Source organism: Varanus komodoensis, unplaced genomic scaffold (assembly GCF_004798865.1).
Source record: "Varanus komodoensis strain SLA01 unplaced genomic scaffold, ASM479886v1 scaffold17, whole genome shotgun sequence".
Taxonomy (NCBI): Eukaryota; Metazoa; Chordata; class Lepidosauria; order Squamata; family Varanidae; genus Varanus; species Varanus komodoensis.
This window is the reverse complement of record NW_025335505.1, coordinates 7,289,831-7,305,472: the sequence shown is the minus strand read 5'-3', so window position 1 is coordinate 7,305,472 and position 15,642 is coordinate 7,289,831. Positions and strand designations below refer to the sequence as shown.

General features: G+C 44.6%; 1 protein-coding gene across 3 annotated transcripts in view; it reads left to right on the top strand.

The window, feature by feature from the left end:
• The window catches only part of DROSHA (drosha ribonuclease III), a 103,124-nt gene that overhangs the window by 72,296 nt on the left and 15,186 nt on the right, over positions 1–15,642 (top strand). For 2 of the 3 annotated variants that reach the window (XM_044426454.1, XM_044426453.1), the window contains 5 exons: positions 3,270–3,340; positions 3,890–3,934; positions 5,507–5,664; positions 7,030–7,135; positions 11,098–11,239. In XM_044426454.1, coding sequence (XP_044282389.1) covers positions 3,270–3,340; positions 3,890–3,934; positions 5,507–5,664; positions 7,030–7,135; positions 11,098–11,239 — 522 coding nt within the window. Of the gene's footprint in view, positions 1–3,269; positions 3,341–3,889; positions 3,935–5,506; positions 5,665–7,029; positions 7,136–11,097; positions 11,240–14,110; positions 14,213–15,642 lie in introns of those variants that run through there. The other variant, XM_044426455.1, reaches the window with a different exon arrangement.

Here is a 15,642-nt window from a genome sequence, read left to right as displayed (position 1 = left end):
CATTTAATGGGAAAATCCATGTTTCAATAAGAGCAAAACAAGAAAAACGATAAGAGATAGCAAGGTCATTAAGTACAACAGCTTTATTAACTACAGAACGACAGTTTAATAAAGCAGCAAAAATGAAGGATGCTGCATGAGAAATGGGAACCAGATTAGCATAGCCAGATTATGAATAAACGGCACCAAGATGAACACCAGTAAAAGAAGATGAATTATTCAAAACATACACACAGGTACAACCTAGCCTCCAAAAATGGAAATGTTGTTTCAAAGATGTCTGAATAAAGAAGATGGGGTAGGGGTGGGAACCTGTGGAGAGAAGGGTGTGGTAGAAACCCAAGGAAAAATAAAATGGCAAAGAAGAGTTGATAAATGATGGCTTGGTCCAGATGAGTCACCCAGAAGCCTGGTAAATGCCAGCCAGCTGAAACAGCATGACATTCTCGTGTTCACAGGGAAAGAGCTGTGGTGAGGAGACCCTCTGTAGGCTGCTGGGTCATAGAAGATACTGCGAAGGCACAAGCCACACCCTTTCTACTTGAAACCTGGAATTAAAGAATTCTGAGTCCAACATTTTGTTTTGAGCACTGAACAGAGCCCGCAAAGAGTCCCCACAGTCCCGATTCTCCCAAACTTTCCTCCTTTTAACCATGCAGTTTTTAAGGCAAGGGAATGCTGAATCATTTGTTACTGTTTGTCTGTTGATCCGCATCTGCCTTCCCCCCTTCCTGTTCATTGTGCCTCTTCGAACCTCCTGTTAGTCTAACTTCTCCCCTTCGCTAAAGTGGGAGATGGGAGATAATGTGCATAGATGATGGGAAGGTTGGGGACATTTCTTCTTGGCACTCATTCCAACGTCAGGCAGCTGAGGGCCTCGGGAACCAGAATTCGCAGAGGCTGAAATGGAAGAAGTGGAGGGGCTTATCTCAAAGGCATCCTCCCAAGAGGTTCAGGTAGACGTTCACAATAGTCAGGATTTATAAATGTGGGGGGGGGAGGGGGTTCAGGAGATGAACTCCCGCAGCCAGCCAGGCCTGGCACAACTCTTGACCCTGTGATGTGCTGTCAGGAGAGATGGGCTGACCAACTAGAGGGGCAGCAGAGGAGAAGCTTGCCTGTCTCCTAAAATGACATCCCAGAGGGAGGGTTGCTGGGAAGTAGTTGTTAGATTGGGTTCAGTGTACCACTCTGTGCATGCTCAGAGACTCCTTGCTGGTTGTTCTTACTGGAAGTGCATTGGAGGATAAGGAGTTTTTACCAAGAACGGTCTGTGTTTTGGTAATGCAAAGTGGGGAAGCCCAGCTGGTGACAAGAGAGACATAGAAGGCTACCGCAGGCTGAGCTAGACCACAGGTCCATCAACCCGCTCTTCTTGGCACTGGCGGGAAACGGTTCTCCAAGGGCTCAGGCGGGAGCTGTCTTCCAGTCATGCTTGGAGATGTCTGCAGAGCAAGTGCTCCTCCACTGATCTCAGTGGCAAAGGAGAAGGAGTAAACCATGCTGAACCAGGCTGCACATGATAAATATCCTGCCTTGTATCCTCATGGTTTTTTGTGTTCCTTCAGAAGATGCATTCTAGCCTTTTTTATTTTTTAAACTACGAGGTAACACAGCTGTATGGGGTCTGCCTTGGGCAATATTGTGTTTCATCGGATCAAGATAAGGAAGCAAAGCAGTCATTTTTAAAATCAGCTTTGCTCTTCACAAGGGTTTTGATGTTTAATGTTAAAAAAGAAAGTGTGGGGGAGGACAGATATGTATTTGCAGTACAGTTCAAATGTTTCAGCTCTTTGGATGTGGTGGCATGAGGCTAGTGGTGTTCTGATAAACTTATCATTTGTCACAGGCCAAAGTTGTTTCATTCTGTGCAGGGTTATGTGAGAAAAATACACTGGCTCATTACCTGGTAAAAGGGGGGCCAAGTTGGTTTTGGTGTGTGCTGTGGCGTGTTTCGCACTATAATTGTCACAGTGGCCTTTGCAGAACTCTGGGAGTTCTTCTGAGCAATCAAGCCAGCCTTCAAGGCCTGCCTCCCAAGAGAATCCCTCTGTTATCTCTTGAGATAACCACAGTGATGCTCTCACAGGGAGGAATGGCTGCTCTTCCCAGCCCCAGCAAGGCTTCCTTCAAGTGCCTCTTGTCTCCCCAGTACAGATGCTTAATCATCTAGACATTCTTTTAAGTTATGAGTCCTTGATTTAGTGTCTTAGGGACGTGCCGTGATGCTCAAGTGGAATGGGACAGGCACTGCATTACAGACCCCAGAAGACCAGAAGGAAGTGGTTCCCTCTGAGATCTGCTTCAAGGGCCTGCAACAGCAAGAAGCCACCTTGCTCAGCCTGTTATCTCCCCGGGCAGAGCTGGGGTAGCGGCACAGTTGGTGGTGGCTTTGCTCCATCACAGGAGCAAAGAATTCCCCTTGGCTGGAATGTAATTGCAGCTGCTTTAAGGAATCAGGGGTCCCTTGATTTAAGGTGGAAACACTGGGCAGGTGCTGAACATGTTTTGCTCAGAAGAGGTAGAATGTTTTTGAGGGAACGGACAGCAGCCCTTGGATGGCATTTATAAAGAAGCAGCAAAAGAATCGTGTACTCCATTCCCTGAAGCATACCTAAAAATGAAAGAGGCTCATTACAGCAAGGCACCTTAACTTAGGATAGATTTCATATGAATTGTCTAGTTGTAGGGAGCGTTGGGTAGAAAAATGTTTCACCCAGGCATGCAACAGAACCTCCTTCTGCAGCAGTTTCTAAAAGACCAAATAGTAATCCAGCCATTTTCAGACCTTGCCTGAGTGGCAAACTTCCCTCCACAGTACTAGAACGAAATAGAAGAGCCACTATGGAGTGTCCAAAGGGTCAAGATTAGCTTGCTAGCAAGCTATTTTTGACCCCTCAGGTGTTCTGTAGAAACGACAGAGCATCAAAAGGGGTTTTAAAATGCCAACATGTCTTTTTTAAAAAGCCAATTGCGGGCGGGGGGGGGGGTAAGTAGCGGCTGCATACGACCTGTGGGCCAGGTGCTGCACGCCTCAGATCTGTGCAGTCCTGTTGTGTGTTAGCGACTGGATCGCATGGCCTATGGTATCCCTTGACCAAATGTCTGGCCCCGTGCATTGGCCATCTTACTCAGTCTTCCTGGACATCCAGAGGAGTGAAACTGAAGCACACTTGCGCATCGCTTCCAGTTTCAGGACTGCCGTTTGCTCTCCAGGGTAACCCAGAATGGCTAATGCAGATGTTTCCTGTGCCAACTCTGTCACACAGGGGCAGTTTACCTGGAGGGAAGTCTTGAAGAAGCCAAACAACTGTTTGGACGCCTGCTCTTTAATGACAAGGTATGGCTTAATTTGTGGCCTGGCAGGCATTGCAGCAGGCTGTATTCCTGGTAGGTGCCACACCCTTTGATCTTCACACCCTCAGCTTCACACAGCCCTGGGATGTGCACATTGCTCTGTCATTCTCTTCTGTGCATGATTATAATATAATCATACGATACTGTCACTATCAGTTGATTTGTCTGGTATGGCAATCTTGCCTCTTTCTGATCTTTGTTCTTTCCTAGAATTACTGTTGGCTGGGATTACTGCCCTTGTCTTTTAGTAACACAACTTTCAGCAAAAAAGTGTAAACCTGTTATGTAGTTCAAGAATTGTGTGTGTTCTTCCTCTGCCTAATTGACATGAGCTAAATGGAAGCACTACAGGCAGTCTGAGCGGAGAATACCTGCTTTTTAAAAATTAGTTTGCCAGCACTATTGAATTTGCAATAAGCAGAGTCAGCATCTGAAACCATTTCAGCATTTCACAGAATGACATTTTATTTAGCAATGTGGAATTTGTTAAATGACTCCCTTGAGCTTTAAAAGTGTCTCTCGATGTTTGCAGGACCTGCGGGAAGTATGGCTTCATTATCCACTACACCCTCTCCAAGTAAGTGTCTTCCTTTCACTGGCAAATTTCAGACTGCTTTTCTTTTTATTACTTTATGTTTTTGTTCCCAAGATGCCTTTTACTGGCATTCAGCTGTGCTGACACCTCTGCACGTTTAACATAGGCATGGTCTTTGTGAATTTTTGTGCCTGCAACTGTCAAGCCTTCGGGCTAAAGGGTAGGCAGGTAGTTTGTAGGATCTATGTGCAAAAATGGGCACGTATAAATTGGGAAGCAGATGTTAATCCCAAGGTGGCTACATGGGACACCAGCAGGTTGGTGGCACAAGGAGATCATGACCTCGTCGTTTTCCTCACTAGCCCTTGCATTCAGGGATGAGCTGAGCGAGGATGAACAGGTTGTGTCTAAATCCAGACAAGTCAGAGGTGTAGCTGGCCAACAGCAAGCCTGGCACACAGATTAAAATCCAGCCTGCTCTGGAAGGGATTGCTCTTTCCTTGATGGATCAGGTCCTCAACCCTACCATTTCCTGGATCATCAGTTAGCAGAGATGTCAAGGCACGCATTCACATTTAATGTGCAAGGTGTTACTTTTCCTGGTGTGATCTGACAGCAGTCATCTAAGCCTTGGTTGCATCATACTTAGGTTGTTAGAATGTGCAGTATGTAAGCTACTTCTGATGAGTGTCTGGAAACTCCATGGGTATAAAATGGGGCACAGTACTGGGACCTTATTCTGCTTGCTTTAAGGGACCTGTACCTTGGTTCCCTTCCAGGCTTAATTCATTCTCTTGGTTTCAACCTTTAAAGCCCTGGCTATGTAAGGGTTGCCCTGTCCATTTCCCTGTCCAGCTCTTAAAATCTTTACGAGATGCCCCACTGGGGCACCAGTCCTGTGGGCCTGCATGAAAAAACTTTATTCTGTGTCTCAAATTATGGGATGTGCTTTCCCAAAAACTACAGTTGGCCTCCACTCCCACAGCTTTGAGGAAGGGTGTGAAGACACATCTTTTGAATTTATCCTTTCAGACTGTGTACTTGTTCTAACCTTTTGCCAGGTTTTATTGTTGGAAGTCGCTGTGTTTGGGATGGCAGATGTAAACATCAAGTAAGCTACTACTGGGTTGAATGTTCCACAGAAGGGACATCACAGCCACATAGAGCCCTCCCTCTTTCCAAAAGACATTTTGGATAGTCTTGAACAGTTTTGCCTTCCTTACTGAATCTGACCATATGCAACATGTGCCTACCTCTGGTCACTTTCAATATTAATTTGAACAAAGTGCTCTTAAATTAAATAACGTAATTGTGTGTTGAAACTTTGTTTTAAGGGACATCAGAATTATCCCTCCTCTTTCTACCTTAAAAGGGATTCAGACTCAATTCTTGCTTTATTAAGGTGGCATGATCGCTCCAAATGTCTCTTTCACTTGTTTCAGTGCCACAGCTGAGGCAGTTTTCTTTTCAGTTCCAATCCCCTTCAGTTAATGTGGGATTGAAACACGGTTGTGCTTTCCCCCCGTCTTTGCATGAGCTTTCAGGCTGGGCCATAAATCTTTCTTCTGCAGTTCATGGTATCTTGCTGTCCTCATTTTTCATGTTTATTTACAGCTGCAAGAATCCCATACTGACCGACAGCTGATTGAGACGTCTCCTGTCCTTCAGAAACTGACTGAGTTTGAAGATGCCATTGGAGTCATTTTTACTCATGTTCGACTTCTGGCCCGGGCCTTTACTTTGAGGACAGTGGGATTTAACCATCTGACTCTGTGAGATTTGGTTTGGTTTGGTTTGGTTTGGATTGGATTGGATTGGATTGGATTTTTAAAAAATCTATATCATGCGTATATTGATAAGAGGCTGCTAAGAGTTTTCCCCTGCATGTAGCAAGATCAGGGCATGGGCTTCAAGCTTGCATGCTCCAACTCTATAAGAAATTCCATTGCCTAGGGCCAAGGAAGATCAGTTAAATATACAGTATTTGCTGTTGAGGGTGCAGGGGACAGGTGGAAAGAAAGGGCATGCAGCCAAGGCCTACTCAGATTTCACCATGTGCAGACAAGGTTTTCCAAATAGTTCCTTACTTTCAAGTCCAGAGTAGAGTGAGTGAATAATTTAGGGATCTGAATTGCAGCCTAAAAGGCCTGGAAAACCCAGACATATCCAAGCAAGTTTCACTTGGCTTTCTGTTAAGAGTTATAATTAAGAGTAGTTTCAGGAACTCCTGTCCATGTACTTCCACCTCAGGAGCTGCAAGAGGGCTGGGCCATTACAGTCTTTGTAGAAGGGTCTTCATGCTGCATATCTCTCACCCTGCTGAGCCAAATTAGAAAGGTTCATTTAATACCCTACCTTAGGGATCAGCTCAACATACATTGTATTTGTGGCCATTGTCACATATAAATTTCCATTTCCATTCATAGGTACTGTTTGCATGCAATTGTTTTTTTCTTAATCAGTTTTGATGACTGCCATGCAATTTTCCAACAGCCAGGTTCAATATTTAGCTTGCAAGTTACTTGTGATACAGACTTGGATTAAGCTGCATAAATAAGAATAATATCCCATTATAGACCATGGGCTATGGACCATAAAAAGGCAAGCATCAATAAGCCAATCAGGTGTATAAACATCTTTGTTTTCGGGTCTGCTGAAGGTTCTAGCATTTAGAGAGTAAGAAGTAACATTCTTGTAAAGCCACTCTTGTAAAGATGCCCACATGCGCATGCGCTGCCAGTCTGAGGAAAGATTCGCCTAAGATTCTCACTTGTGTAGAGGGATATACAAATCGGATTCTTTCAGACGGCATCAAATGTGCAGCTAGCAATTGTGGGTGGAGTTAGTTGGTGGCTACATGTTTTCCGCACATACATGAGGGAATATGTGTGAATCTCTTTCCCATCAACAGCTGAATCTATGAAGGTAAAGCTTTGGCGCTCTCTGCTGAAAAATAATCTTGAGGAAAATGTTCACTGTTCCATTTACCTGGCTTACAGGAATACAGGTGACATATTTTAAAGCATGGCAAACACCCATTTAATTTTTCTTGTCCTTTTTAAATCCAGTTCTAGAGCAAGACAAGGCTGTTTTTTCTTTTCAAGTGCTTCATTGGTCTCTGCCTCCTCTTCTTTCAGGGGCCACAATCAGAGGATGGAGTTCTTGGGCGATTCTATAATGCAGCTGGTGGCCACAGAGTATTTATTCATACATTTCCCAGATCACCATGAAGGCCACCTGACGGTGAGACCACCATCCATCACTCTTTCCAGGGGCAGAGATGTGAGAGAGTTAGCTGGGAAGAGAAAAAGCCCTATAGAAAGAGCTAGTGAATTATTCTGGACTTAATTAATACCAGCAACCTCCGTCCACTGCCAGCTCTTAATAATGTGCTGTTCATTTGAAGATGTGAATCCTGCCATGATCGAGGAAATTTGATTCATGAAGTTCAGGCCTGATGTCATTTCTTCCTTAAAACAGATCAATAGCTTTAATAACCACAGTGATTAACTTGTTCCTCTTAAAAGGAGAAGTAATGCTTGTTCAGTTGATGGCATGCGAAAGCAATCAAGGTGGACAGGTACTCTTAATGAGGGATGTTGGCTTATTGTTGTCATTGTTCAGAGCTAATGGTAATTTGGGGTTTTTTTATATAACATTTACTTATTAAGTTTTTCCTTGCTGTTACATTGCTCCAGCATCCTCCCTTCTAAGAGGCTGAGTAAGCCTTTAGCTGTTTACCTTCAGCAACATCAGTGCAGTGTTTCCTTTAGTGTTTACTCCCACATGTTTACTTTGCTCCTGAGAATGGGCATCCCTTTGATTCCAGGCTGCTGAAACAGTTTCTTGGTTATCCAAGAGAAGGGGCAGGGAATTTTGGGTGTCCAGAGGCTTTCCCCTCACTCCACAAGGCATTGTAGGAGGGAAACTGACTTGACAAAATGCTGCACCAACCTAGTAATGCACCAAAAGGGCCAAGTTTAGTTTGAAAACAAGATAAATCTGACCTGTTCAGCATTCTGTAGCATTAAAACTGCTGATTTCCAGCATCCCTGCCAGAAAATGGTGCCAAACTGCATATGTGGGCTGCATTTCGCTCAACTCTGCATTAGAGGGTAACAGAACCCAGCAAGTCCAGTGGGAGCCAGGGGTCAGACTAGATGGCCAGGAGGCCCCTTCTGACTCACTCTGTTTCTGTGTTTCTAAGTCCACTTTTACATCTCTAAATTATCATATATTGCTTTTCTTCATAGGCCAGAGCAGGGATGGGGAACTCTGAGGGCCATGATCTTGAGTTAGAAGGTGCAGCTTTCCCCAGCTTTCTCTTCAAAGGGGACTAGAAATCCTTCTGTGGCAGGATGGGAGACAGCTTTGACATACCGGCCGCCATGGCACAGCCCTATGCCCTCCATTGCCTCCACTGTCACCATCATCTCGTGCTCTGTTCAACAGATGTCATTGCCCTAGCACCTGAGCCCTAGTGTGCTCTTTGAACCTGAGGATGAAGAGACAGAGCATGTTAATGTTTTAAAAAGACTGTGGTAGGACCTAGGAATGCATTTGTCTCCTTTTTACTTGATGCCCTTGAACTAGCTTTTGCCCAGGACCTTCAGTTAAGCATAACTCGGGTACATCCCCATTCCATTTTCTGTTGAATAAATATTATATGCTAAATTTCTTATCAGTGCCCTGCCCCTCTCTTTCATCTAATCAAACAGAAAGAATCTTTCTTTAAAAAAAAAAAAACCCCTTTTATGTTGCATACACAAATCACCTTCCATTTCATGGAATTACTGAGTTCTCCAAGCCACTACCCATATCTTTCAATCTTTTGCAGAAGTTTCTCCTCCTCAGCTTTTCGCATCCTATGCAAATTTCAACATGCAGTTAAGTTCTGCTTTTTGAGTCATTGATTGATGGCAGAAGTTGTCCCCACAATAAGTTACACGTTTATGCTTTTGGGAAGTCACTGCTGTTAATCAAAGCACTTGACTCTCTCTTCCTGTCAACTGGTTCGTGAATCTTACGGTTCTGAATTCTTAACTGCCAGAGATGACTGTATTTAAAAACAAATTAACACTCTTACAGTGAACTCTTTGGGGACCAACTTGTTTTGTCCAATATGGGAAGATTATACATTGCTGAGTCTAATTGTATTGAATTGGCTGAAGCCATAATAACATTTACAGGTCCAGAATGAGAGTAATGATCTGCAACCCAATGCCATGGCTCATGCAACATCCTTCCGACAGCTGGAGAGGGTTACATCTAAGCAGGACTGTAGTCACTTTTGTTATTAGCATTTTTATCAGGTGTTAAGAAGTTTTTTCTGTTTTGTATGCACATTAAAAGAAGAGCCCACTGTTTCAGATGTAAAGATAAACCATTGTTAGCATTTACATGCTTTGGGCTGTGTTTCCATTTCCTTCATGGAGAAATAATAAGGAGAAGTTTGGACTCTTTTACTACCTTTTTTAATTAACCATGGCTTATCTTATCTTTTAAAGCTGGCAAATTGTGGTTAATCTTAGTTTGATTTCAGTAACTTCAGAAACAAGTCAAAAGCTGGGTTGTTTCTAGTAAATATAGATAAGATTATCTACAGTTTCATGTTTATACAGCCTGCTAATCTATGACTAATCTAAAAGAAAAGGGGAGAGGAAGTGCCCAACCCCCAAATTTGCTGCAGCTCACCTTCACACTGCTAACCCACGATTCAGCGTTGCTTTAAACATGCAACGCCACTGTTTATCTTCAAGTGAAATTAAATGTGCTGTGCTTCCTGCTTTCACGTTACTTCACAAGTGAGAAAAGTATTGCACAGTAGAGTGACTCAGACTTCCTGCCAAATCATGGTTTTCAGGACAAGTGCAAACCATAGCTTGCCAGCTTGCCAGCAAAATTTGTTGTGAACCAGGAAAGAACCTGTGTGCTTAGGGAAGAAAGAGCATACCATGTTGAGAGACCAGCTTGTGAGAACTCATATGACACCAAGCCTTGTTTGGGTCTTTATGTCCAAAAGTCATAGTTCTGCCTTACATACCCTTTCCAGAAGTTCCTTGTGGTTCCCTGCTCCACAAGGTCTCAGAGTTGATTTTCATCCCTGCGCTAGTCCTTCTTCTCCTCCTAGTCCCTTACCCAGGCTCTGGGTGCTATCATCCTTGGTCCACCCTTTTCTTCTCCAAATCAATTACCATTTCTCTTTTGATTCCTCCTATAACTTCTCAGCTACCTTGGGACCCTCAGGAGTGCAGCATGGCTCATAACCCTGCCCTTAGCTCTTGTAATTGCATGGTTCTTGTCGCAAAACCTAGACAAAGACTAGAGCGACACACCACCCTGCAGTGGGCAAAAGCATGACCAGAGGAGCAGCTGTGGAAAATCCCTTTTCCTTAACTTGTGGGGCTGAGTGAAAGAACCTCCCTGTGAAACAGGCATGCAGCTGTTCACCATGTGGCTCACTCAAGTCTCACCATTGGCAGATTCTAGCAGCAGTCGGTGATGCCATGGAATCATGCAATGAGGACCACTCACGAGGTGGCAAACAGAACAGACGTGCTTCTTCTTGCCATGACCTTTTTAGAGAAAACTCTTCCTTGGACTGAGTGCCAGTGATATTTGCTTGCACAGTGTTCCTAGCTTATGGATCAAAATCTTGCTGTTCTCTTGCCCACTGTCCAGACTGTGTTCCAGGGATTTTAAATGACCAAATTTAGTCTAGTCTAGTACTATCTTCTATTATTATTCTATACTGCCCAGCAGCTGTGAACTGCCCTTCTCTGGGCAGTTCACAGCAGCATAAAATCGGTAATGCTACTACCCAGGCTTTCTACCCTTAGCCTGAAATATATAACTACAGGGGATCATAGGATATGTCCCATGGTCCACAGTCATTTTAGGGAGGGTGTGGTAAGGCCTTACAGGACTGGAGGGTGCCTTGCAGAAGCTGCATGTGCCTCCCAGAATTTGACCAAGAATCCAACAACGGGGGCCTGGAGCAGATTCATGGGGCCTCCCAGCTGAAAAGTCTTACACGGAAAGGGAAGACAAATAGATTGAAAGTTAAGAAGAGCAACTTGGGCAGGACAATACCTGGCAAAGGTGACTTTGTTTCTGTTTGGTCAAGAGAAAGACATAGTCCACATTCACACTAAGGCTACTATTTTAAAGATGTTTTCCTGATGGGGGTTCTCTTGTGTTGATAGTTGTTACGGAGCTCCCTGGTCAACAACAGGACACAGGCCAAAGTGGCAGAAGAACTGGGCATGCAGGAGTTCGCCATCACAAATGACAAGACCAAGCGGCCAGTAGCTTTGCGGACAAAGACACTAGCAGATCTTTTGGAATGTGAGTGACGATACCATTGATGTCCTTCTCTTCTGAAGCAGCTTGCTAAACAAAGTTACACTGAGGCAAGAGAGTCTTTAGTACAACCAAAGGTGCACTCTGGTGCAGCCGTGTTTATCTCTGTCTAGAAAGGGCCAGATCTGGTAGATTCAGGTTGCCATGGAGGTCATGTAAGATGTTCACAGTACTACCTGAAAGGGCCTTTCTGTTTGTGATAAATGTGTTACCTAGGGCAGCAAGGTTATATCAGCATGTATTTGTATATTGGTATTCTCCAAGGAGCTCTAGACAGCAAAACGGGGATTATACACATTTTTATCTTCAGAGTAATTCTGGAGCGTAGGCTACACTGAATGTCTTAGCGTCACTGATAGACACTGAGTGGGGATTTCTAAAATGCTGCTTGGTGTAGAGAAAGTGGATTGGAAGAAGTTTCTGTCTTTCTGAGACCCAGTATTAACTTGAGCTCATCCCATGAAACAGAATAGTAGGCGATTCAGGATGGACAAGAGGAAGTGCACAGCTAAGCTGGCTCAACATGTAGTGACTGCTGCCAACTTGGACAGATTGAAAAGGGGATTAGACAGTTGCATGGAGGATAAAGCTATTAGTTGCCATTAGTTACCCTTATGGGTATATAGTAACACCAAAATGTCTTTCAAAACCAGTTATTAGGAAATCACACAAAGAGAGAAGGTAGTTGCCCTATTATCCAGCTTATGGCACCTAGTTGGGTGCTGAGGGACGCAGTGTTGACCTAGGTAGGCCTTGGCCTGATCCGTCTGGCCTCTTCTTAAGTATTTACTTACTTGATTTATGACCCAGCCTCCTTCACAAAGAACCCAGGTCAGCTGACAACTCATGTAAAACACAGTATGCCATATAAACATAGGATCTGAATCCAGTTCTCTCCAATAGAATGGAAACTGTGCACTCTACAGCACTGGCTGGGTAGACACATATTTTTCTTACTTTTGAAGCTGTTTTGTTCTACCCTGTTACTATGTTAGCCGAGGAAAAAGAATGGTCTTCTTCCTTGTCCTTGCCATAAGTGGTAGAATTTATTTTGTTAAATTGTAAGCTCTATTACACTTATTTTGCTTTTTCAGAAATGCATTTTGAGTTATGTGTTTGTTTGTTTGTTTTAATTTGCATATTTCTCTAAATTCCATCTATTCTCTAGTTAACGAATTGGCAAAAATTGGACAAGTACCCTAATGATCATGAACATATCCCAACCATGGTTAAGTGTTATGTCTGCATCAATCTGACCTTGGTTAATACTAATCAAGATAACTTCCTAATTAGATTTACAACCCCCCCTTCAAACCCAAGTCTCAAGGGCTTGTTCGTTTGTCCATTTAGACAGAAGCCCTGGTTAGCATTAGTGTTTTACCAAAATGGAAGGAGACTGGAGAATAGCAGGGCATGGCTTTGGACCAGAATGGGATGGACTGGGGAGAGGGACCACACAATCCCACAGTTTTCTTCTGATTTGGAAAGCTTGGGAACATCACATCTATTCCAGACTGTAATTTGGATGGCAGGAGAACAAACATTCTTCACAGAAGCATTACCAACTCTTAGATAACTTTGTGTGACTAAAGAAATTCAGGAAAAAATAGGTTTCTCTATTTCATTTGAAGTATAACCAAGTTGCAATTTCATAATGTCATTGTTTCCAAAGGCACTGTAGCGTGAACCCACACAGTGAAGTGTGAGTTGCTTTTGAGTTAATTGTAAGGTATTGTGTTTTTTAAGTTCTCCTTTCCAGTGCAAGTGAAGTGGCAATAAATATCAGACCAAGGAAGTTAATCTCTATCCAGAGCATTTTAATACATTTTGTGAGCTGAGCAGGCCCAGTGTCTCTTGCCAAATCCTTTTAGTAAATGGAAGTTGTTCACAAACAATCACGATTTATATCCAGAGCATTGAGAGTGTATACTTTGCTGTGATTTATTTCTATGAAGTTATAGCCTGCTGGCTAAGCCACAGGATTGGAAGATTTGGCTGGGTCCCCAGCTCTTCAGAATGCTTTTCTTTATTAATTTGTGTAGAAGCTGACATTTCCAGTGAGTTGGAAATGGAAAAAAGAGAGGTTATGGCCATGACAAAGGGTATATTTCTCTATGACCTTGTACTAGACCATATATGGAGACTGTGTGGCCCGCCAGCTGCTGTCGGACTGCATTTCCCATCACCCCTCACTATTGACTGGGGCGGCAAGAGCTGAGGAGAGCTGCAGTTCAACAACAGCTAGAGGCCACATGACTCCCACCCTTTGTACTTAGACAAGCAGTGGTGGGTCATCACCCTCTGCTGGTGCTCCCAGTTGCCCTTGTGCTAATTGAGACTGTACAGTTGTGGGTTCTGCCATTGACATGGCCCAGAATTGAGTGTTAGTACCTGGTCGTCCTCTATCACCTCGTGCTGCTCTTCTCCACAACTCCACCTTGTGAAGCAATTCAAGTTCAAGACCAAGAGAAGCTTCCATGTGACACACCTACCTTCCTAGCCATGGACGTTGCCACCTGAATTGACAGCCTCCCCCTGACACCCAATCTCACACCCTATATGTATGTCTTGATTGCGTTGATTGCGTTGAGCAGCGACAGGCTCCTAAATTACTCATTTCTTGTATTGCTCCCAATAAGTGTGATGGCAGAGATGGAATTGTTCTCATCTGCATTATTTGATGGTACAGGTATCAGTGGGCCAGCCCTGTTTTTAGAGTTCCTTTTTGCGGAGACTTTGCCTCTTTCAGTGGCTATCTATGCAAGCTGATGGCCTTTGCAACCTTGCCTAGTTCCAAGATGGTGAATGTGCCACTAGCTAAGCCTTCTGTGTCTCTTTCTTTTTGTCTTGATATAGCTTGTTGAGTCAAGGAAGTTGCTACCCGAAACCTTGAGAGCTCCATAATTATAGACCAGTGGCCAACATCCCGTTTCTGGGCAAGGTGTTAGAACGAGTGGTGGCGGGACAACTCCAAGCACTCTTGGATGAAACTGATTATCTGGACCCATTGCAGTCCGGCTTCAGACCCGGGTACGGTACTGAATCTGCCTTGGTCGCCCTGTATGATGACCTGTGCAGGGAGAAGGACAGGGGGAGTGCGTCCCTGTTGGTTCTGCTGGACCTCTCAGCGGCTTTCGATACCATCGACCATGGTATCCTTCTGGATAGGCTTGCGGGATTGGGGGTTGGAGGCACTGCTTTGCAGTGGTTCCGCTCCTATCTCAATGGCCGGTTCCAGAAGGTGGTGCTGGGGGACTATGGCTCTGCGCCATGGCAGCTATGCCATGGAGTACCGCAGGGGTCCATTTTGTCCCCTTTGCTGTTTAACATATACATGAAACCGCTGGGAGAGGTCATCAGGAGGTGTGGGCTGCGGAACCATCAGTACGCTGATGATACCCAGCTCTACCTCTCGTTTTCCACCAATCCAGGTGAGGCAGTGGCTGTACTGAACCGGTGCCTGGCCGAGGTAATGGGCTGGATGAGGGCCAATAAACTGAAGCTCAATCCAGACAAGACGGAGGTCCTGTTGGTTGGTGGATCGAGCTTCGGAGAGGGTGAATTGAACCTTGTCCTGAATGGGGTTGCACTCCCTCTTAGGGACAAGGTTTGCAGCTTGGGAGTGCTCCTCGACCCAGAGCTTTCACTGGAAGCTCAGGTAACAGCAGTGGCGAGGAGCGCTTTCCTCCAGCTTCGGCTAATTCATCAGCTGCGCCCCTATCTGGAGAATGACTGCCTTGCGACAGTGACACATGCGTTGGTGACTTCCCGTCTGGACTTCTGTAACGTGCTCTACGTGGGGCTACCCTTGAAGACGGTCCGGATACTTCAATTGGTCCAAAATAGAGCTGCCAGGCTGCTGACGGGGACTGGACGTTATGTTCACATGACTCCAGTTCTCCGTCAGCTTCACTGGCTTCCCATTGAAGTCCGGGCCCAATTCAAGGTGTTGGTAATGACCTATAAAGCCCTAAACGGCTTGGGTCCTGGTTACCTGAAGGAGCGCTTACATTCTTATATGCCCAGCCGCCCCCTGAGATCGGCGGGAGAGGCCCTTCTCCGGGAGCCCTCCATGGAAGAAGTTAGGAGGGTGGTTACTCGGAGGAGGGCTTTCTCAGCGGTGGCGCCTAAGTTATGGAATGCGCTCCCCAGAGAGGTCCGCCTGGCGCCGTCGTTATTTGTTTTTCGGCGCCAGGCGAAGACCTTTTTATTTAAGCAGTATTTTAAATGTTAATATTATTGAATTTTATTTGGCCAGGGCGGCTTGTTTTATAGTGTATGTTTTATATTATATATTTGTATTTTATTGTATGTATTTTAAAATGTTATTTTAATCTTTTTGTTGTAAGCCGCCCCGAGGCTTCGGCGAATGGGGCGGCATAAAAATG